General features: G+C 37.3%; 2 protein-coding genes across 3 annotated transcripts in view; both read left to right on the top strand.

The window, feature by feature from the left end:
• LOC6043507 overlaps positions 1–8,901 on the top strand; it is a 31,244-nt gene extending 22,343 nt beyond the window's left edge. The window contains exons 8-11 of the mRNA XM_001859409.2: positions 2,392–2,973; positions 4,214–4,548; positions 7,176–8,385; positions 8,450–8,901. Of these exons, the coding sequence (XP_001859447.2) occupies positions 2,392–2,973; positions 4,214–4,548; positions 7,176–8,385; positions 8,450–8,820 (2,498 nt within the window). The 3' untranslated portion in view covers positions 8,821–8,901. The remainder of the gene's footprint in view (positions 1–2,391; positions 2,974–4,213; positions 4,549–7,175; positions 8,386–8,449) is intronic.
• On the top strand, positions 550–4,705 carry LOC6043508 (zinc finger protein 616). Of its 2 annotated transcripts, none has more exons than XM_001859415.2 (3): positions 550–645; positions 2,385–4,149; positions 4,214–4,705. In XM_001859415.2, exons 2-3 carry the CDS (start codon positions 2,415–2,417, stop codon positions 4,582–4,584), a joined length of 2,106 nt encoding a protein of 701 aa, XP_001859453.1. In that variant the 5' UTR covers positions 550–645; positions 2,385–2,414; the 3' UTR covers positions 4,585–4,705. The 2 variants fall into 2 exon arrangements, with proteins under 2 accessions (XP_001859453.1, XP_038111134.1); XM_038255206.1 differs by lacking the exon at positions 550–645 and adding an exon at positions 2,252–2,328.
• Positions 8,902–24,495: the final 15,594 nt, after the last annotated feature.

The raw sequence follows: 24,495 nt of genomic DNA, 5'->3' as shown, positions 1-24,495 counted from the left end.
AAATAGTAAGGTCGACAGAAAAGCTACTTATGGCATGCTATTGACAAATTATCATAAAAGTGTTCCGAATTTGTGGGTGTTCCGAATATGTGGGATGACTGTAGCAAATGTTTTTTTTTTGTGGATTTTAATTCAAGAACTCTCAAAAGCAATGATTTGTTGGGAAGGAATGATTCTATTATAGACAATGCTGTAGAGCGAACAATTTTACATATTTTCTTTTTTAATGATTCTGTTGCTCGATTTGCAACCCTGGATTGGTCGGAATAATAGACTGCCTGATTCGAATGGTATGAATGACAGATATCCCATTGTAGAAAACAGCAAAAACTGCTCGAATGGACTTGACGAATGGAGCTCGACATTTTAATATGAGGGAAGCCGAATGCAGTGTGCTTTTTTCATGGGGGGTATGATCGAGCAATTTGCTACACGTTCACGCTGATTCAATCAGCTTCGTTATAATAAGGGAACTTGTAAGGGAACGTGTAAAAACTGCTCGAAGCGAAAGCTGTCATTTAAGTTGTTAATGCTACCTTGTTAAACAAAAATAATAATAAACAAGCAAAACGGCAGGATTGTTTTGTTCCTAACTTTTTTGAATAGTTCTGTTATTAAAACAAGGCCTTTTAACTCAAGTCAGAGGTGAGAATTTGATGTGGATGTAACTCTCGATCGGGAGGTCAACGCATCCCAGTTCAAAAGTCAACTGTTGAAAATTATTTGCTTCGGTTAAACTAGCGCATAGTATAACTAGGTATAGTTCGATTCTGATTGATAGAGAACCGTTGATATTTGTCACCTAATCTGAGGGTTTGGAACATCGAGTCGGACACTTCGAACCTGATCGTGGAGGAAGCAGGAATGGTCAATGGACCTTTAGAGATCTGTAGTAGGCAGTTTGATTCGTGGAGAGTGATCTCGCATTCTTAACTATCAGTTGATCGCAGGGTGTACTAGAAACGATTAAAAGTTTTAGGAAAGCGAAGGGTTTTATGGCCAATTTGTTGCAATCCAACAACAATTTTACCCCTTTTTCTGCCATTAGTCATGAATTAATTAAAGATTGTACACTTGTTGATTGTAAACTGGTCGTGGGAATTCGATTGATTATGCTTATCAGTCTTATTCGTTTGGTATCAATTTATGTTGCGAGTACCAGATCCCGACGCTCCACCTGTTCATCGATTTCAAAGCCGCGTACGACTCGGTCGATCGCAAAGAGCTATGGATGATCGTGTAAGAAAGCGGTTTTCCCGAGAAGCTGATCCAGACTGGTGAAATCAATGGTGGATCATGGTGCAGCGTGAAGATTTCGGGGGCGATGTCCGACCCGATCGAATCGGTCGGTATCTCCGGCCTCTGTTTCAACATTGGGCTTAAAGGTGTTATGAGGCGGGTGGGCTTCAACACGCGGGGCACGATTATCAACCGGTCCAGCCAGTTCATCTGCTATGCCGACGGCATGGACATTGTCGGCAGAACGTTCGAGGAGGTGGCCAAGAGGTACACCGAATTGAAGCGGGAAGCGGATAAGGTTGGATTGAAGGTGAATGTTGCGAAGACGAAGTATCTGCTGGTAGGAGGAACCGAGTCGCTTAGGACGCGCATAGGACCGAGCGTGACGATCGACGGCGAGTGCTTAGGACGATCTTTGGCGGCGTGCGTGAGAAAACTGTATGGAGGAGAAGGATGAATCACGAGCTGGCGCAACTCTACGGCAAGCCAAGTATTGGGAAGGTCACCAAGGCTGGCCGAACGAATCCGGTGGACCGGATTGCTGGACAATCAATCCGGTGAAGTTGGTGTTCAATTCGGAGCCGGTTGGAACGTGGCGGAGGGGGGTGCAACGTGCAAGGTGGTTGAACCAAGTGCAGGAAGATCTGGAAAGTGTGGGAGTTCCGCAGCGGAATTGGAGGATAGCAACCCAGGACCGAGTCCAGTGGCAGCGCATCTGGAGACAGCTCATGACCCGGAAGTTGTACAACCAGTAAAAGTAAAAAGTAAAGTAGTATCGATTTATCGGCTATGGTTTGTTTAAAAATAGTTGTCAGATCTCAACACTGCCATCTTCAAACAAGTTTTTGTATTGGAGCATGATGACTGTTAAACTATAATGATAAAAAATAAGATTGCCTATACTCGGTTCAGCATTATTTTTATCGTTAGTCACCGAGATTGTCTGTTTCACATACCGTCATGCCCCCTCCCCCAAGACCCAATGTCACCCATGATGACAGCAGTTGTTTTGTATAAACCAAATGCTCTACATAAGCACAAGTAGCTACATTTTGTCAGGAAACTTTTCGTACAATCCCGTCCCGTATAGTATTGGTATTCGTCTGATACATAACAACGTTTTAATGCCTTCATCCAACTTACAGTGCTAAGATACTGCTGGTATCATCACCACCATGCAGTTCGACCTGGTCAGGGACACCACCAAGCTTTGCCGAGTGTGCTTGACGGATAGCGTTGGACATCGCACCGACCTGTACGAAGCCCTAGTATCTGACCAGACTAGCTTGCACGAAATGCTGAAAGCCATTTGCGCCACCGTATTCGATAAATCCAACGCTGAGTGTCCACCCGGCATGCCTACGACGGTTTGCGCCGACTGCCGGAATAATATCCTCGTGGCTTTCAAGCTGCACCAGTCTTGCATCGATAGTGAGCGTCGGCTGATAGAGCTGTTGGCGCTAAAGTGGGAGCTTCGAGATCTGAAGAGTGAGGATGAATCCGGAGATCCACTTAAGTCCGTCGGTGAGGAAGCGCCGCAAGAAAAAATGTTAAGCGTTGAATTGGAAAGTCAAGTTAAGCTCCAACGAGAAATGCATCTTCTCGAGGAGGAGCAACCAAAAGACGAGATGGAAGATTCACTTTTAGATAGTGAGCATGGAGAAACGATAAAGGTTGAAGAATTAGATTTGATCGACGTGGACGACAACGAAAACGGCGATATTTCTGAAACTGGTGAGACCATAGAACCTTCCGTCGAAGAAAACACGAGCAATATCATCTGTAACATTTGCTCGACGTCGTTTGGTGATGCTGCCATATTGAGAAAACACATGACCCTAACACATCAGTTGCACATGTGCGAGTTTTGTCCAAAATCTTTCAAAATCCGCGCAAGTTTTACTCGTCATCGGCGGCGACACTTCAAGAAGCATCCGGAGAGAGGCTCATCCGGAACGCGGAAGGTGTATTCTTGTCAATATTGCGAGGAAACGTTCAAAGTGGGTATGCAACTTAAGAGACACAAAGCAGCTGTCCATCGGAATGTAAAAGATCCGGATCAACCTTTCACGTGCAGATTATGCGCGGAATCGTACGCAACGGCATCGGAGCTGTTGACTCACAAAAAAACGCATGAAAACCCAGTTAACTGTTCATGTGGACGTAGATTTAAAAACGATATGAGATTACAAACTCATACCGTGTCCGGAACGTGCTCAGGTGATAACGATAGAAGGTGTAAAATATGTAATAAAGTCTACAAATCGGTCGACATCATGCTCAGACATCGCAACGCGGTGCATTCCGAGCCCGTCGTATGTCCCGAGTGTGGTCAGACGATGGCGAACCTCGCCAGCATGCGAATGCATTTGCGGATCGGATTCTGTTCCGCACAACCTCCGACGAAGTCTGTGATAGCTGCCAGAACCTGTAAGATTTGTGGCGAAGAACAGAAAAACCGTTACGCTGTAAAAGGTCACATGATACGAGCGCATCCGGATCGTATGCTTCGCTGCGATATGTGCAGTATGGAATTTAGAACTCAAAGATATCTTGATTTGCACATACAATACCACAAATCCAAAACGTTCCAATGTAAAATTTGTGACGAAATTGTGTCCTCAAAAGATGCTCTGGTGAAGCATCGACGAATCCACAGAGACCCAATCGCGTGCTCAGTTTGTGACAAAAAGTTTGCTTCCAAACATACTCTTACTACCCACATGGAGCGACACATAGGCCTAAAACCGTTCGCTTGTGACGTTTGTCCGATGCGGTTTATTACGAAAATTGAGTTCCAAGCTCACATGCTTACGCACACCAAGCAACAGGACCATGTTTGTGATCTTTGCGGGTCTCGGTTCACAAAAAAATATTCGTTGAAGGCACATATCAAGCGAGTTCACGAGGGTAAGTGACCACCTTTTCCACCCCTAAAACAGCACTTCTAATCCATTTCTCCGTCAACTTCCAGGTATTCGTCCCTTCGCGTGCTCACAGTGCAGTTTAAGGTTTTCCACCGCACATCGACTGCAGATCCACATGTACACCCATACCGGGGAAAAACCGAACAAGTGTGAACTTTGCCCGCAGGCGTACGCCCAAACCAACGATCTGGTCAAGCACGTGGCCCGCGCCCACGGCGATGGCAATCCGTACCTTTGCGACCTGTGCGACGAGGGGTTCAAGCTAATGACGGACCTGCGCCAGCACTATCGGGTGCATGTGCAATCGACGGAAGGTGGCGCCGACCAGATGGAGGAGGTGCGCTTCACCAGTGTGACGATTCTGAAGAGGGCGTTCGCTAAAGCGAGACAGCGGGAGGAGGCCGAAAGAGGCTCATAGTGATAATTAAAATATTTGTTTGTATATAGAATCTTGTTTTTTAGAGTATTTCTTATTGAAAGCCATCTTCCCTTAGTTATATAATAAAAAGTTCGTTGTTTTTTTATAAGTTAGGGAAAAAGTTAACGGTATAAAACATTTGAGAAAAACTGCGATTGGCCAGAAATTTAATACCGTAGGCTTATAGCCAAGGGGGTTGACACATCGAATATTTTTATTCGAATCGTTCCGTTCATTCCAGAATTATTCTGGAATGATGCTGGCATGAACATGATTATTCCGTTTCTAACTAATTTTATTTTTGCTTATAGCCCATAAAATTCCCCAAATTTGACCTAAGAAACTTTGGGTGTTGGAGGCTGTAGCAAAAAGATATTAGGATTTGAAAAATATCAATTTTTAACAGCTATTTCTAAAGCTATGAATGAAGAAGAAGAATGTTGGCCACTATATGTCAAGACGATTTTTTTTTTAAAAATGTATCGTTTTCGTGAAATATCAATTTTACTTAAAACCGCCAAGCTAACGCTCTGAGCCCTCAAAAGTCTTCAACCTACTGCAGCAAAAATTTCCAGGATATTCATGGACCAACCTTTTGGTCCTGCGGGCAAAATTTGGTTTACCGGAAGCGGTCGCGGGCCGGATCATTTCTAGAGTATTTTTTAAAAGGTGCTATAAACTGTTGTCTTTGATATGTTTATAGGACCTTTTTAAAAATACTCTAGATTTTTTATTATAATTTTTCGTGACGAAAATTAAAAAAAAAATCACGAAAACTGCTAAAATGCTGAAAGAAGTAGGAAGGCCTCATCTGATTTTTTTTTAAACTCTCAATTTTTATTCTCGACATAAAAAGTGGCAAGGAACACTAAAGTATGAAGAAGTTATTACACTATGGCAAACAAACTCGCACTTTTTCGCGTTTGACAGTTTGCCAAACTCGCAAACAAGACAAAATGTATGCAAGTTGACGTTTCTGCAAACAAATGTTGGCGAACAAACAACGCAGATAAACTGTCAAAATGTGCAAGTTTGTTTGTTTGTTTGCCATAGAGTAATAGCTCCTTGAGGATTCTCAAAATCTAAAAAAAAAAAACATTAAATCCAAATAATAATTTTCATGAAGGGTCTCAAAAGCCAGTTATTGATCCATTTTCATGGGCCGTCGCGGGCCGAATCAAATGGCTTCAAGGGCCGAATCCGGCCCGCGGGCCGGGGGTTGGGCACGCCTGTTTTATGTGGTCGCGCTTTTTAGCCTATTTGAGGGTTATTTCGAATAACTGTGTACAAAAACTGCTCGAATTTATTATTTGCTATATTTGTCGGATCCAATGTTTATAAACAAATATCTGATTAACTTGTCATTTGATTTGCTGGCTGTTCTTTAAAAATCCGGAAAGATTGATTTTACAGTAAGTTATTGTTTTTAAACTGTTGTGCGCTCTAAGAGCTGATAGCAAGATACCTTTAACCTGACGACAAGTTTTAAACAGCCTCTTGTCGCAAATAAACAATATTATTACAAACTACAATGGTGCAACCAGTTTGATTATTATTTAGCACAAGTCGTTTATTTATTCAACAAGGCTCTACCGAGTTGGTTAAATGCGACAAGTGCTAAAACAATCAAGTTTGCACACGAGTTGCATAGTTTTTATTTTTTATAGTTCCGGAAAGACTCTTCGAATTTGTTTTTTTTTCAGTTAGACTTTTTTTATCCCCTTCTGAATGTTAAAGATAGTGCCAAACATGAAAAGTTATATTTTTGTTTGAAACAAGTGCTAAAAAGTTGAACTTTTCAGCACTTAAATTGATGCTAGAATAGTAGTTATGCAGCAAGTTGCAAAAAGATAAACAAAAATCAGCACGAGTCGTACATTTATCCAACGAGGTTCACCAAGTTGGATAAATACGACGAGTGCTGAAAATATCAAGTTTTTTTGCAATTCCAAAAAACACCCTTTGAGTGGAATTATAAGTCAAATGTTCATGTGTTTTGTCAATCATCCGTTTAAATCAAATTTATTTTTGAAAAGTATTTTTTTTTCGAAACAAGTGCTGAAAAGTAGACCTTTCCAGCATTTATTTTGAAATGTGTTACTATTCGATTCTACAGAAATTGGTATTGGTACAGAAAAGTAGGCTTTTTCGTCGTTCAAGAATGACAGGAAATGTATGTAGTTTCACCACCGAAATGCAAAAAATACTTTTTGCAATTCCGTCGTGAAACTACGTACTTTTCCTGTCATTCTTGAACGACGAAATAGCCTACTTTTCTGTACCAAAAATAACAGAATCGAATAGCAACACTTTTCAAAATAAATGGAACTCTTTGCAAAACTTGATTTTTTCAGTACTCTTCGTATTTATCCAACTCGGTGAACCTCGTTGGATAAATGTACGACTCGTGCTGAAAAAATCCTCTTTTTGCAACTTGTTGCATAAACTACTATTTTAGGTTTGGTTGAAATTTTTGTTTGAATATAATCAACGCCGATTTTGCGTTGAAACAACCTGATTCTGATAGCTGATTCGATTTAATTTAATTTTAATTCTAGACTGACATTCCTAGCCTTTCGAAAAACAGTTAAAAAGGTGCAGTAATGCCGCTCGATCTGATCGCGGACACCACCAAGCTTTGCCGGGTGTGCATGACGGCCAAGGAGGGTCATCGCACCGACCTGTACGATGCCGCTTCGTTCGTGTCCGGCCAGCCCAGCCTGCACGGGATGCTGAGAGCCGTTTGCGCACCGGTATTTGACAAATCCGACGACGCAGTAGACCGTCCACCCGGAATGCCCACCAAGGTTTGCGCCATCTGTCGGAACGCCACCATTGCGGCCTTTAAACTGCACCAGATTTGCATCGATACCGAGCGCCGGTTGGGGCAGTTGCTGGCGCTGAAGCGGGAACTTCGGGAAGGGTCGGAGGGCGATGAGATTGGTGGAGAGTGTGGCGATCCGTTGAAGAGTAATGCTGAGGGGGCATTGGAACCAACAGTGCAGACACAGCCTGCAATGCCTGAAGAGGAACACGAAGAAGAAACGGAACCTCAGGAGTCCGAGCAAATTCCCGAGAATATCGAAGATTCTCTGCCAAATGGTGAACACGAGGGTTCGATTAAAGTTGAAGAATTAGACTTGGTTGATACCAGCGATAACGAAGAACATGCCGAACATGCTTCTGATTCGGCCGAAAATCAGGAACCTACCAGCGTAGACTATAAAGTCAAGAGAAATTGTAAAATATGCTCGGAAACGTTCTACAAACCTTCCTTGCTGAGAAATCACATGACGCAAACGCATCAGCTGTACATGTGCGAAATATGCCACGAAACGTTTGGATCTCTTTCCTGGTTCGTTCAACACAAGTCCATGAAGCATAGAAAGCGACCTGCTTGTTCAAATTGTGGTGAGAAATTCGTTACTAAACTTGATTTGAAGAACCACCAACAGCAAGGATCATGCTCGGGAAAGATTAATCAATGCTCAATATGCAAGGAAGTATTTCCCACAAGAGCTTCTCTGTATAAACATAGGATAACCCACAGGACCACTTACAAATGCAATATTTGTGACGTAATGTCGATCTCGAAATCAACGCACGATCTTCACATGAGGAGACACTTGGGCGATAAACAGTTCGCTTGTAACCACTGTCCAATGCGTTTTCACACAAGAGTAGAGCTGGCAAAACACATACTAACGCACACCAAGACCAAGAACACAGTTTGTGAAATTTGCGGCTCTCGATTCACAAGAAAAGAATCTCTAAAGATGCACGTAAAACGTGTACATGAAGGTAATGCTCCTAGCACCACAACAACTTCATCCACCAATACTAAATTCTTCCGTTCTCTTTCCAGGATATCGTCCCCACGAGTGCTCGCTGTGTGGTCTAAAATTTTCCCTAATATGTCTCCTCAAGCGCCACATGTACACCCATACCGGCGAAAAACCATTCAAGTGCCAGCTGTGTCCGCAGGCGTACGCCCAAACCAACGATCTGGTCAAGCACGTGGCCCGCGTTCATGGCCTCGACAAGCCTTACCAGTGCGATCGGTGCGATGAGGGGTTCCGGTTGCTGACGGAACTGCGCCAGCACTACCGGGTGCACGTACAATCGACGGAAGGTGGCGCCGAACAGATGGAGGAGGTGCGCTTCACCAGTGTGGCAATTCTGCAGCGGGCATTCGCCAAAGATAGGCAGCCGACGGGAGATGAAGCTTTCGAGTAGCGAATCTGCACGGCATTGATTGCTGGTTTGGAGTTTGGTAAAAAATAAAAAGAAAACATTTATTTGAAATCGAGATTGAAAGTCTGTTTGTGAGAACTTGGTTTTCTTTAGATTGGGTTGTTTTCCCTATAGTGGAACCTCTGAAGGTGTTTTGATGAAGAAGTCAATAAAATTACAATTTTAAACAGATATATCTACAAATCTTTTATTTCGCATGTTCAGCATCATTCAAAACCATGTTGACTGACATTTAATGGTTCTTTTCGCCAAAATAAGTGTTTTGAGATCCACATCTTAAATCAGCCATGACCACTAGCATTTTCCCAACAAAACGGCATTTCCTTTTTGCCTTTCTCACCTCACTGTTGAAAGGCTATAAAATCACTCTAAAAATGAACTCCTTCAAACAGGGGTGCTCAATGTTTTTGCATGGCGGGCCAAATTCGAAGCTCACATCGACGCACCCGCCATTTCGACGTTCCGAGAAAAACGCGTTTTTATGTTTGACCTTGAATAAACAAAAACGAGAGCACGCAATGTAAACAATAAAAACACGTTTTGTTTGGTTGACCATTCTGTGCATTGCCCCTAAGTTTGGTTGTATTTGGTTGCCGGAGTTCCGAGTTATAACTCCAAATGTTTACGGTAGTCTCACTTGTACGTGCGTCAAACGCATCCTGGCCTGAAATCCCTTTGGCCAATTGTCACACCTACCTAAAATTTCAGGGAGTGACAAGATAGCACGACAAGATTGAAACTTCTTTCATATGAAAAGTGACAAAAAATTGCGGAGCTTTTTTGGTTTTTATTGAATATCTTAGGGTTGAAATCGAATTTTGGGGATCTGTGAAGGTCAAAATGTGAGGCATTGTGAGCTGCACAAAATGGTGTTCTTAACTCAATTTGGCCCAAAATGCACGTACGACAAGTTAGCACGACGGCGACGACATGAGCTTGCGTGCCGTATGAGAATAAATGTTTTTTTAAATTTCAATCTATAAAGCTAAAAAATTAAAATATTAGAAAGCAAAAAAAAATAATCAGTTTTGTACAAAAAAGCCTAAAATTAGTGGAATAAATTTTATTCAATTTCAGGTATTTCAATTATTTTTCAGGTTTAGCTTTAAACATCAATTGAAGATCTAAATAGAGTTTTTTGGTAATCTTTGCAGCTATGTCTAATAGTCATGTATCTTTAGATGCCATTAATTTTATGTTACAAGCTTTTAACAGGAAAACACTGATTAAATTTCATTAAAATCAGAAAATAAAGTAAAAATACCAACATAAATATTATTCGTTTGCTTTTCATTGCAACTTTCGTGCCTCAACTATCGGATTGATTTGTTTTATTTATTTTCTAAATATATTTTAGAAGGGGTGATTTTTTTTTGTAAAAGTAAGATTTTTTTTAAAAATTATGTGCAATCCTAATGATAAATAGTTACTTAAGGGTTTTTCAAAATTTATTCCTCCAGTTTTAATAAAATTTCAATAAATATTTGATGAAAATTTTGACATAATTTACTCTTTTTAATCACATTTAAACGTGTTACGATAAGATAGATTTTAAACACAATATTTGTTCCATATCCGGGATCAAAGTATGGCTTTTTCATACTTTGATCCCGATTGTACAATTAGTTTTATATTACACAATATAAAAAGGTTTACAAAATAGGCATAAATTTAACCTTAAATTCTAGGAATTATAAAATCACTTAAAATGCTTTAAAGGGCCATTTTACATGATCATTCAAAATGGGTCCGTGGGCCACAAAAAAATGACCTCGCGGGCCATACTTTGGTCACCCCTGCCTTAAAACATTCCAACTCCAACCCCTCTAAAAAGTTGGAACGGTAATTTCAACTCGCTGATTCTCAACCAATCAGGACGATTCTATTTTTCAGTGATTTTTAGGGATCTCTAAATGATCCTAGTTCTTTTCAGAACTCGATTTAATCAAATCTGCCATTTTTGTGATCAAAAACATCGTTCCAACTTTTTTTTAGCGAGTGTAAAAAAATCGTCAAAACGTGGAACGATGTTTTCGGTCGCAGAAATTACATATTTGTTCAAATCAAGTTCTGCAAAGTTTTTAGATCATATAGACAATCTGAAGCTATATTTATAGAACATTTGAGGTTTGGAAATTGTATTTTATAAAAAAAAAAAGTGACGAAGGCATCAACAAGCTTACGGTGGGCTAAGTAACGATTTATGATTGAATAAACTATGTATTCAATTATTTTTAACTGATAGTTTTACTTCATTTAGTCGAAATAATTTAAATTTAAGGAACTTTACTGAAATAACATCAGAACTGCTCAATTTCAAGCACAAATTCAAGGAGTCCACAGTCCAATATAGGATAAATAAAATCCTAACATTTCCAAAGGTCGACCACTATTAACTTAACCATAATAAATTAATAAAATAATGTTTCTGAGCAATAGTTTTGCTTAACCCTCGACAACCCAACCCGCCTCTAGACGGGCTTCGATTTAAAAAATCGCCAAAAATCAATTATTCAACCAATTTTTGATCTTCAAAAAGCATTGGAAAGAAGAACTCTTAAAGCTTCAAAAAAAATGTGTTGGAAGTTTTACTTGTTTTATGTGACTTTGCCAATGTTTTTAAGAGCGAGTCCACGAACAGGGCATACCCCTTTGTATGGGACGTCGTTTGGACCTCACCAATCTGCCTGAAATTTTCAGGGGTTGTTTGTACATACCTGGAGTTTTTTTTTTTAAAGGTCCAATAAACCAAATTTTCAGTTTTTGCTTTTTGGGTGTTTTTAACACCCCTGACTCAAGGCGGTTTCGAAAACACCCAAAAAGCAAAAACTGGAAATTTGGTTTATTGGACCTTTTCAAAAAAAAAAAAAAAAAAACTCCAGATATAAAACTAGCATCTGTCCAAAATATGAGCACTCTAGGTCAACGGGAAGTGGGGCAAATCGGGACACAAAGTTTGAAGGTTCAAAAACGTCAAAAATCGTAAAAAGGCTGTAACTTGGGCAAAATTCAATTTAATTTCAAAATTCAAAACGCATCTGAAAGGGCTTAAAAAATGCAACAAAATGCAGGGTAGAGCATCCCAATTGGTTGAATCTAAAGGGAGTTATTGGCATTTTAGTGAAAAAATAGCACAATTTTCAAACTCAAATAAAAAAGTGTCCATCCAGATATCAACTCGGTTCGACCTGCAGCTTGTAGGTGACATCTGGGACTACCATCTGAGACTGAGAACGCTTTGGGTAAGGCAGTTTAACATATTTAATAGACACTTCTACTTTTAGTGAATTTTTTGGTTGTAAATTTTTGCTCGGGGGACCCCTTAGATCCCATTTTCTGATGATAATTTTATCATGTTCGTGTTCCTGAGAATATTTCACAAGAGAAACATACATAAAAATGTTTATTTTCATCCATTTTAACCCTTTAAAAAATGAAAGTTACAAGCTGCAGGTCGAACCGAGTTGATATCTGGATGGAACACTTTTTTAATTGAGTTTGAAAATTGTGCTATTTTTTCACTAAAATGCCAATAACTCCCTTTAGATTCAACCAATTGGGATGCTCCACCCTGCATTTTGTTGCATTTTTTAAGCCCTTTCAGATGCGTTTTGAATTTTGAAATTAAATTGAATTTTGCCCAAGTTACAGCCTTTTTACGATTTTTGACGTTTTTGAACCTTCAAACTTTGTGTCCCAATTTGCCCCACTTCCCGTTGACCTAGAGTGCTTGTATTTTGGCCAGATGCTAGTTTTATATGTACAAACAACCCCTGAAAATTTCAGGCAGATTGGTGAGGTTGATGCGGGATGGGTATGCTTTGCTCGTGGACTCGCTCTTGAATATTTTTTTTGAGGGGTTAGCTTTGGGTTTGTTTTTTATCAACATTTTCTATATTTTAATTAAAAAGAAGTATGCAGTAATTTTTGTAGTGTCCCAGATCATGCTTTTACGCATTTTTAAACAACTTATGAGTTATTTTAGGCAGATTTAATTCGGGTTTCTTCTTACACTTCAACAATTCTTCCTAAAATCTTTAAATTTTATTATTTATGGTAAAGCTGAAAAAAAAACTTGCCGATGTCTGCATTAATTCTGTTTCATCTTCATTAAGCATTTCACCAATCTAGGGGAAGGTGGGGCAAGACGACCATATGGGGCAAGAGGAACAATCGCTCGTACGGCCGTAATTTTTACAATTTTGATTATTTGCAGTAAGAGGAATTGTTGCTAGCAATGCAATTAGCTGATTCTACTACTACATAACCGCCAAAACGACGTAAACGCCACGGGGCATAAGATACAGTCATCCCACATATTCGGAACACTTTTGTGGTAATTTGTCAATAGGATGCAAAATGCAGCTTTTCTGTCGTCCCTGCTATTTTAGGACCTTTATTTGGACATTCTCTTGCTATTTCACTATAAAAATGGTACTTTTTGAACAAAAACCCTCATTTCAAGACTATTTTATCCAGAGCAGCAAAACATTGCCTCCAAATTGCCTGTTCCATGATTGTGGAATTTTATTGTGCCTCCCACTGTTCCGAATATGAGGGATGACTGTATAATGAAGTTTTTTTCAAAACCTTTGTTATCTTATAATATTTGGAAAGTACAAAATAAGGTTTAGGGTTCGTTTTGAGGCTCATTTTATCAAAATGCTATTATTCCTAGATTAGTAGTGTTCCTACCAATGACTTGCACCTATTATAAAGTATGATTTAAACTTTGGTTATTTTTGGTGAGAGCTTTTACAAAATCTTGTTCAGGTGGGGCAAGTGTACCATATGGATTTTTAGTATGGAAAAAAAATACGAATTGCTGCATCAACATATTTTATTGGGAAATAAATACATAAAAGTACTTAAAACCTGATAAACAATTGTTTTAAAAAATTGTCTATAAATAATATAGTGATATTATGAAAATTTACTATTTATCATCTAAGTAATATTTTTTTCGTAAAAACGATCCATTTTTTAGTAAAATATTATTATTTAATCTAATTATTTAATCAAATACATTCTAATCTAATGTAACTAAGTGATAACAATTCAATTCTTAGCAAATTAACAGGTTGTTTTATGCATTGTTCCTCTTGCTCCAATGTGTTGTTCGTCTTGCCCTCCTAGTTGAGTAGAACGTACGGAAAATCAAAAATTTTAAAATCATTTTTTTTTACAGTAAAAAACACGATTTTTTGAAAACTTGTCCTATCAAAGTCTTAGTCAAGACCTGGAATAAGATGATTATAAAAAAATCCGACAAATTTTTGAACATTTTAAATGGGTTATAACGAGCATTTCCTTAGCTTGTTACGTTTGCCCCACTTTCCCCTATTTAGATTTGAACTGTCACTTCAAATTATTTTGTTGAACGTGAATTACTGTGCAGTGAAATGCTTAAACAGACGAGCTCTTTCTTTAAAAGCTATGTTAGCTTTTGCTTTTAAAGAAAGAGCTCGTCTGTTTAAGCATTTCACAAAATTAAGCATTGTTACAAAAATAAAGTTATAATGAATTATTGGTTTCATATGTGTTTCAATTTTTGTGAAAAAATTATGAACAACTTTAATTTTCATGATTACTGTTCGATTAATATTATAAGCTTCGATTTATATTATAAGCCTGCGCGGTATGGAGGAAGGAAAATATTATGAATCGAGAACACCCGTGAGAGATTTATACGTAGAAAGTTGTGTTCCACCTTCCTGATTAAGAATTTGTTCAATTCAAAATATTCTATCGGTGAAAATTGCGTTTTACAGAAAAAAAGTTTTCCCATATAAAGTACCGTAGACTGGGGTGACTTTGATAGCCCGGGGTGACATTGATAGAAATTTGATTTGGCCACTAATTTTGATACATCCAATGTAACAGTCACATTTTTGCATATATGTTCGATAATAAGCTATCCCTTAATGCTTACATACTCAAAATTCTCAAAATGTTTAGATATTAATTTGACGGGTATTTGAAAAACCTATCAAAGTCACCCCGGGCTATCATGGTCATCCCGGTTTACGGTACCATGGGAGGAGGCGCATGGTGGCTTATGTAAATTGTTATAATTTGTTAATAAGCCATATAATATTTTTTTATTTTTTTTTTTCTAAAACAAACGCGTCCTAAAATCTTTAAATTTTATGATGATGAATAAAAACATAAATAATTAAAACAAAACTTTGTATGGAGAACTCTTTCATAGTTCTACGAACCTCCAATGTGTTTCTCTCCTTGGACATATTCCATTGCATTTATGTTGGCTTGTGTAATCCATGAAACGCAATACGTTCAAAAAGATTGCAGCGTATTGTGAAAGAACGATTAAAATTCTTCGCCAAGACATCAAGTTCCAAGGTGATGAAATATTTAAATTAATCGAAACGTCACAACAAGTTAACGATTAGGTTCCTCCCCGATCACGTGACTCGTGCTTACAATTTAAGTGTATTTACATACAATTTTGTCAAACAAGCGTCTCGGCGGAGAGCTGGCTGGCTAAGCCTAATCTAATCTGGCTCTGCGCTCATGAATGACGCATTTTAATGTGTATGATCTACTTTACTCGCGCCGCCACCGCTCGCTGCTGCCTCGAGCTGATAATTTTCGAATAAATCATACCAGCAAAGCGTGACTTACGCTTCCATTCATGGATTTTTCTTTCTGTCTTTTGCGCGCGAGCTGGGCGTGGTGAATGTGGTTTACATGGATTAAGATGATCGCGCAGACCGGCAGGCAGGCAGGCATAGGTCAATGTAAAATGGTCATTATCAACGGGCAAAAGTCCACGCAAGTGTACGCAACATGGCGAGAAGAGGGAGAGCCTTTTGGCGCGCAATTTATGCCGCCATTTTTGTTTTTTTTTTGTTTTCATATAATTATTGGAAATCAATGGCACTTCCGTTGGGATGTTTTGCCCAAGTCAACAAATTTTACCGTAATCGTAAACAAGTGCTGTTGTGATTGTCTGTATAAAAACTGAAAAGTGCAAACACCTCATTAGCAATAATTCAAAGTAAATAAACCATGGGGTCATTTGCTTATCGACGTGTTGGTGGGGGCACCGGAGAGGTCCTGATATGGTTGTGGTTCTCGGGCGGAATTTGGTTGACGAAATCGTGAGAGGAAATTACTTGAGCAAGAACAGAAATGAAAATTTCACAATAAAGAAATGTTGTGAATGTTCGTTGGGTCATTCTCCGCCAACTCACACAGCAGTTGCCCCGACCCCTCTTCGATTTGCGTAAAACTTTGCCCTAAGGGGTTATTTTGGTTCCTGATCACGAATCCGAGGTCCATTTTTCGATATTTCGTGACGGTGGGGCGGTACGACCCCTTTCATTTTTCTGGTTTTTTACTAAGACACGTTTTTCAGTGATTTGTAGCTCGCAATCGTGATGAGAGAGAAATTTGGTGTCAAAGGGACTTTTACCCAAGTAACATTTTTTCCCAGGAGTTCTACAAGAGCTCTTCATGATAGCTACAGCATAGCAGTTTGGACCGCGGAAGGATAAAATTCTCTGCAAAACTTCTTCAGGAGTTTGGAAGAGTACTTAAAGAGAGTTTTATCCCACCGCGGTCCAAACTGCTATGCTGTAGATATCTTGAAGAGCTCTTGTAGAACTCCTGGAAAAAATGTTACTTCGGTTATGTAAAATTAGACGCCCGATTTGATGGCGTACTCAAAAAATGTATTTTTCATCAAAAAAAGTTAAAAAATAATTTTAAAATCGCTGCCATTTCCCGTTACTCAACTGTCAAAAATCGTGAGACATGTCATTTTATGGGAAATTTAATGTACTTTTCGAATCTGATTTTCTAACTTTGCAGGGTTACATTTTAGAGTGTAATGATGTTTTACAAAATTGTAGAGCAGACAAAAACAAACATTTTGATATAATTATAAGGGGTTTGCATGTATTCTTCACGAGTTATCAGAATTTTACAAAAAAGATTTTTAAAAAAGTTATGATTTTGACCATTTTTGACCAGTTTTTCGAATTTTTAACCCCGAAAACTAAATCGTGTGCTTTTGAAAGTTTTTTTTCGGAAAGTTTAGCTTATTTTGCATAAGAATGACCCCTTGGACGATTGTTGTGACTCGTGCATTGCGAGAATCAGATTTTTTTCAAAAAAAAATATTTTAGTGATGAGTGGGTGTATCCGGTTTGTTTTTTATTTTATTTTCGAAAAATCCCCAAATCACCAAAATTACCCCTTATAGCAAAGTTTCACGAAAATCGAAGAGGAGTCGGGCCAACTTTTTCCGATTCCGTGTGAGTTGGTAGAGAATTACTCCTTTCTAAGGGCCAATACGCACCTCCTAAGAAAAGTCAAGAAATAGCATTACGAACAGCAGAACAAAGGAGAGGAAACGTTTTCTTGTAGCTTTTCTTCACCCTTTTCTGGCTTGCTTTCGCAGCCGTTGCTGCCCATTTTTTTTTTTACCGATTCCTTCCGAAATGCGTATACCGCTTAACAATGATGATTTTTTTGTTTTATTTGTCTATTTAACTAACTGCAGATTAAAAAAACAACGTCCGTCGTGCACTGTAGCTCATAGTTGACATAATCATAACCTAATTTTTTCCGAACATACCAAATTGATCAGTCCATTCATGATTTACGAGTTTTCAAACGTTTCCATCAGGGTTGCGGAGTACTCCGGACTCCGGCTTTCTCAGATTAGCTGACTCCGACTCCGACTCCGGCTCCGGCTTTGAACAAATGGTTGGCTCCGACTCCGACTCCGACTCCGGCCTACCAAATCTAGCCGACTCCGACTCCGACTCCGACTCCAGCTTTCAATAAATGGTTGGCTCCGACTCCAACTCCGACTCCACATATTTTTAAATGTTTCAAAAGTTAGTTAACTATTATTAGTTAATTATTTTTAAATCATTGATAAATAGGATTATTTAAATACTCTCTAAGCGTCATGTTTTTCTCAAGAAAAATAAGTTAAGTAAAAGTAAAGTAAAGTAAATAAACGGAAAAAAGGTTCTAGGTTACAAGTGTTTTACGTTATGGAAACAGAAATCAAAAAATATCTCTGTTTTAGAGGCATTTTGAGAAGAACAGTTTTGTAAGTAATAAGATTTATTTGCTTAACCTCAAATTTGATTTTTTTTTCAAAGCTAATAAATTTAAATATTAATCTGTTATTTTTGAATAAATAACTAAAAGAAACCTGGCCTTGACGATCTATTGAACATTAAAATTCAATTTGCTCACTTTCAGGCTGACATTTGTAAGAAGCACAGTGACAGGCACCTTGTGTTTTAAATGACAATTTTAAACAAAACATTTTTTTTTGTTTTTTTTTTTTTAGGATGTACATGGGCATTACGCCATGGCTGAAGGAGATTATTATTGCAAATCAATGTATCTAAACAATTTCTTCGTGGAAAGGACGCTTAAGATGTCCTTTTCAAATTTCTGTGACATGGAAAATAGTTTAACCAGGAATTTTTTATTTTATTTTAATTTTAAAATTTTATATACTTCAAAAAGGATGCGCACGATACTTCGTGAATCTTCACCTAAAACGAAGCTTTAAGGAACTTAAAATATAATAAAAAACAAATATCCACAAGTAAAATATTTTCTAGATCACAATTATTTCATTTTTTTAAGGTACATTGATTTGCAATGATTATCACCTTCCGTCATATTGGCGTGGGACATACAGTATGAAAAAAATCGTACCAGTTGATAATATTTTGATTCTGTTTTTTTAAATCTATAATATTTGAAAAATAAATTAAAATCCTATATTTTGTTCTACACATTTTTTTATTAGTTCATTTTTGTACTGAATTCTTGAGATTTGTTCAACGATAATTTGCAACGATATTAAAATAGTTTACCTAAAATCAACATCAACATCAACAATCAATGATTATTTCAAATTTGTTGCAACTTCTTTTGACATTTTTTGTTAGTTTCAATTATTTTAAATGATTTTCTTGTACTCAGTTATAAACAAAATGCGCATGTTGAGTTCCAAGTAAGAGATTGTTATTATTGTTGATTATTTGTTACAAAAGTTAAATCGACGACGTTAAACTGTCAGTGACTCTTTTTCAATCTGCAAAAACAGTGATTTACCTCGTAATTTTTTCCTAAAAAAAGATTTAACTGAAAACCTCTAAGACATTCACTGCCGTTCTACGCATAATTGTCCCATGTTCGAAAAAGTGCAACTGAGAAAAACGCGATTGAAATTTTTCGATCGATTTCTGTGTTTCTACGCATAATTGTCCCGTGGGTTCCTATTCGCCCTATGTGTCCCTAATTGCCCCAGTTAGCAGTGTATCACTCTTATTTGTGATCCTCTTGCTAAACAACAAGTAAACACGACATAATGCTACATAAAACTAATGATTCCGTATAACAAAATACTTGGTGGGACAATTATGCGTAGAAGTTAAACGATGGGACAAACAGGCTTGATGTTGTTTTCAATGAGTTTCCGAACAAAGTACCCGATTTTATGTGTTTTTCCTAAAGTATACGACAAACTAAACTTAAAAAAGTTAAGAAGTCAAAATCGTCCAAAAATGACATGGGACAATTATGCGTAGAACGGCAGTTCACTATCGGGGTAAAAGATGACTTTGTGTGTACTTTTTTCAGAAATAACTGGATGAAATTTGGTCAAATTTGAATTGAAAGGGCACATAAATATAGTCTGATTACATAACCAATATTTTTTATTATTTTTTGAATTATGATACTACATACTTGGGTTAGAGGTTATCATTTAGTGATTATAGTGTAATAACCCAATTAGAGCTTTTTAATCACAATGAAAAGCTTCAAAATTATATTGGCATTTGATAAATCAATTAAATATAAAAGTTGTTTTGTAAATTAAGCTGTTATATAGGAAATACTGAACAATAAAAAACATATTTTTTGTTGAATTTAAGATAACTCCGGCTCCGACTCCGTCTCCGGGATATCAGAAATCTTCAGCTCCGACTCCGACTCCTACTCCAGCTCTTAAAATTTAGCCGACTCCGGCTCCGACTCCGACTCCGACTCCACAGCCCTGGTTTCCATAGCATTTTTCTATGGACAGCTTACTAGTTTATTAAAACTAAAAATTAAAAGAATTAGGTAATGGTCAAAGTTTCATGCAAGTTATAAAAAAAAACATAATATTAAAATTTGCAGATTGAATCCATGGTTCAATACATCTTCTAAACGATTAATTTACTGTCAATCATTTTATAAGATGACGCACTAATAACGGCATGATTGAATAAACAAAAAGGTCTTAGAAGATCCGTGCTTTTGATGTCATAATAAAACCAGTCGTACCTACTAAATATTGATATTAAATGAATGTTTGGTAAAAACTTCCGGTCTGTGACGTATAAGTGTAACAATTTGATAAGATTTTTAAATAATCATGAAATATGCGTTATAATTGTGAAATTCACTCTTACTAAGGGGATTTTGTTTAATTAACATGAGGATGAGATAGTACCTATGTAACTTGCAACGATTTATTGCTCATCACACATTATATAAATTCTACAAGTGAAAGCAGATGATTCTTCATGGTGGACGTTAAATTTAAAATTATATCGCATGCTTATTGAGAAAATTTCAGCTGACGTGACGCCTTTTGACTCACCGTCTAATGTGCTTCTAAAAAAAGTGGTCAAGTTTCTTTCTAACAGTGGATTTTGGAAAAAAAATATAGAAAAATCGCAAAACCTTGGGCCGGTGCTAACAAAGGAGGGGTATCTCGTCAGCACGTGAGTAAAAAAATAGCTTTGTTCTAGAAAGTTGTGCAAAATTGACTCAAACCTAGACTCAAACTCGTTGTAGAACACAAAGCAAAAAAATGAAAAATGTTTGGATTAAGTTACACACATTTTTCTAAAAAGTGCTGCAAAAACTCTAAGAGATCTTTTGCCTTTCTTACAAAAGAAAGGTTTAAGGTTTGCTTTTGGAAAAACGCTTTTTTCAGAAATCTTAAAAAAAAATCGTGCACGGCGAGGATTCGTCCCAGGAAAAAATCCTATTACTAAATTGAAGGTTTAGATGCGCTCTTTCGATTGAATTTTGGCCCGAGACCCGGAACTCAAAGTCTGATTTTTTAGAGCTCTTTTTCTGAAATACATGAGCGATGTCTGTATCCGCTCTTAAAAATTTGTGTCTTCCATCACTGGAAAACGCTCGTAAAACCCACAATTTTTATAAGTCAGATCTGTAGCTGTGGGGTCGGAGACGAACATTTTATTTTTCGATTCACAATTTTCGACCAGTTAATGTGGTCAAAGCCATTTTTAGAGGTATTTTTTGGACTATTTTACATAGTGTTATCAAATTTAAAGAATTCAGTTTCAAACAAAAAGCCATTCGAGAACATGCGCCATAAACTGTTTGGGCTCAAAATTTGAAGCTTTTCCAAAATGTATTTCCAGAGATATAGCGATTTTAGTGTTTTTCGTCTTATTTTTACCCTATTATTTCCTATTAAATTTTTGGATTTATACAAAATCATATACTGAACATCAAATTCGAAGTCTCGGCTCGTTCTCGCTCGAAAAGTCGTCAAGTCGAAGCTTCAACACCAGCGCTTTTACGCTTGCGCGTTTTACGCTGCGCGTGAAAGTGTTCTTTCTGGCTTCTCATAATTGATCGACAAAGTGCAACAGCGATACATATTTTTTTAAGTTAATCATAGACAAACAACGGCGTGTTTTCTGGGCAACCTTAAGAAGAAAAAATAGTCATCACTACTTTCAAAAGTGTCCTATAGGAAATTTTCTCAGCTTTCCAATGCTTCTAAGAGTTCTTAAGTTTTTTCTTTTAAAATCCTTTATCATTTATTGGAAACTTTTAAATAACAGTCCAGGAAACTTGTCAAATTATGTGTTTCATGTGTATTTTACTGACCAAAATGTGCAAAATAAGACAAGAAACAACTTTGTAGAAGGTAGCAAACTGCTAAACATTTTGAAAATTAAGTTTTAACCGGATTTTTGAACATGTGCGATTTATTCAAATAATAAAATAATAAAACCGTATTGAAATATTATTTTTACAAGAACAAATAGATTATCACATAATTGTTGTGCACAAATAACATCGGTCTGCTCTGATTTCGCTTGGAATTAGCTGATACAACCGAAATTTCTACATGTTTGAGATTGATAGGGTATTACAAGATTTTTATGAATAAATATCATATTTTTATATTTTTACACTCGAAATTATACTGCAAATTACTGTTGCTTTAGGAGAAATACTTTTCATTACTATGAAATGATTGTTTCAGTTTTTTTGTATTTAATGATCAAGGAATTAGCAATATTTTAGAAGTTTTTAAGACTCTCGTCTTCAAACAAAAATAAATGTTTGTGACGGTGTTTTCAGAATTCTGAATTGGAAGACTCGAGTTTTACTGCTACTTTTAAGTGCATTTTCAACAGAAAACATTTTATAAAATTTTATCTTTATTTTATACTCATGAAAGTATGACTTTTGAAGCTTGCTACAGTAATATCCCAAGTAGCACTCATAACTTGTCGACTGTTGAATAATAGTTAGACAGCTGTTTTGGATTAACATACGAGAAAAAATGTCAACGTTAGTTACATATCAGTTTGTTTCACTACTTGTATAACTGACTTATGTAACTCATGAGATGTGTGCTATACAAGTGTTAAAACACAGTCAACTTCACTCTTTTCCAACTTTTACACACAACATAGGCAATATGCAATCGCTCCTAACTTCATTCAATTTGCTGATTTTCACTATTAAAACAATTTATTTTGGAACACTTTTGATAGAAACTTACTTGCTCACTTCCTATTGAGCTATTTATCAATTTATTTCACTCGAAAACACTTTTTATGAGCTGTAATTGAACGTCAAAGTGCTGATATGCCAAGATGCTGTTTCCTCATTTGCAATGTTTTACTCGAAAACAGTTAGTTGAATAAAAACAATATTGCACTGTTTGTTTCACTGCTTATCTAACATTGTCATGTGACGGCATCTTCTAAAAATGGGCGTGGCCAACCATTCTATAAATAACCTTAGGTTTTCTCGCTTTGTTACACAAATGTTATCGGAGAATAGATTATATAACTGATGCTCAACATACATATTCAACTTGACATTGCGTATTGTTAGGTGGTGTAAATTTGTACATGAGGAATTTCGAGTTTCAAAAATGTTTATGTATTGAAGATTGCAATAGTTTTGATTGTTGACCGATTCATTTGTGAACATATCGCTGGTAAAAGCTACAAAAATTATCAGCTTATAGAGTTTATGATACAGAAAACAACAAATCAAAATCATTCAATATTACTCCGTGGTACGGTAATCGAAATGACAGTTGAAACGGTTTGTTATAACAAAGTTATATAGTGGAGTTGTAAAGACTGATTTGAAGCAAACTTATATAACTTCAATTCCAATGACAGCCTTCGTTGGAATTAAGTTCTTTAGCTAATAAAACAGACAGCAGCCTTCTTATTGACGCTTGGGCCAGCTTGTTTACTATGAAGCCCCGCGGAGAGATGTGGAAGCGCGCCTGGACCTGCCGTGGAGATAACAACAAATCGTCGAAGTCATCGGATCGAATCTTGGGACAGAGGAAGTTCATCAAAAAAGGAAAATCTAAAAGTTCGCCATGCAGGGAATTTCGCACTAATCACATGCGCGCCATGATTGTTTTGCTTTTTTTAATTCAATTTCGAATTATTTTAAATGAATCTTGCAGAAACAAGCGCACTTTTTAATTAGCTTCGTCGTTGACTAAAATTCTAATAAGGAACGTTTGTTTACATGTAAGTGAGTCGACGGTTAGATAGCTGTTTTCAATCTAACTTTCCTTTCCAGTGTGCGCTTTGATTTGACAGCACAGCCGTAAACCACGCCCCCTTTTTTTCGTCGAATCTCTTGTTAGATGGCACAGTGTTGTCAAATACAATTGTACAACTTACTCTGATAACTTGCATCTTTTTCTGGCAAGTTATACAACAGAAAAAAGTGCGCTTTTTCCAGTTCACAGGAGTTATAGAACAAGTTGTGACAACGAGGCGGATTGGTTATACAACCAGTTAGGAAATACGTTTATCTGACAAAGTGTGCTGCTTGGGATGTACTGCCGCTCTAATCTGGTCCGTCCCATATGTAAAAACAGCAAGCCGAGAAAAACGCAAAACAAATTTGTCCCGTCCATAAAGCTACGTGTTAGAATTTCAGGAAAAAAGTGAAATTTGCTACGGTTTTCTGGAATAAACTACTAAATTTTATAAGATTTTCTGATAGTTCACATGATTTTGAGCCAAACTGCATCATTAAGGGGATACAACATGTAGAAAATCACAAAATTTCATATTACAGAAAATTGATTAAATCCACTTAAAAGATGATTTGCAATCACTTCTGAAAGTTTCATGAAGATATTTCACGATTAAACTGAGTTAGAGACGATTTAAGCTCAGAATTTTGACATGCGCAACGCCAACTGTCTAACTTTCTGAGCGTTTTTCTCTGAACACCAATTTGATTTACGGGTGCCACGATATCTCGAGATGGGACGGACCAAATTGGCTGAAATTTTGGGTGAAGACTCCCAAGACATATCCCGTGTGCATGACGAAGCCCGAT

The sequence above is a fragment of the Culex quinquefasciatus genome, chromosome 2 (assembly GCF_015732765.1).
Source record: "Culex quinquefasciatus strain JHB chromosome 2, VPISU_Cqui_1.0_pri_paternal, whole genome shotgun sequence".
Lineage (NCBI taxonomy): Eukaryota > Metazoa > Arthropoda > Insecta > Diptera > Culicidae > Culex > Culex quinquefasciatus.
This window is presented reverse-complemented; position numbering and strand designations above follow the sequence as displayed.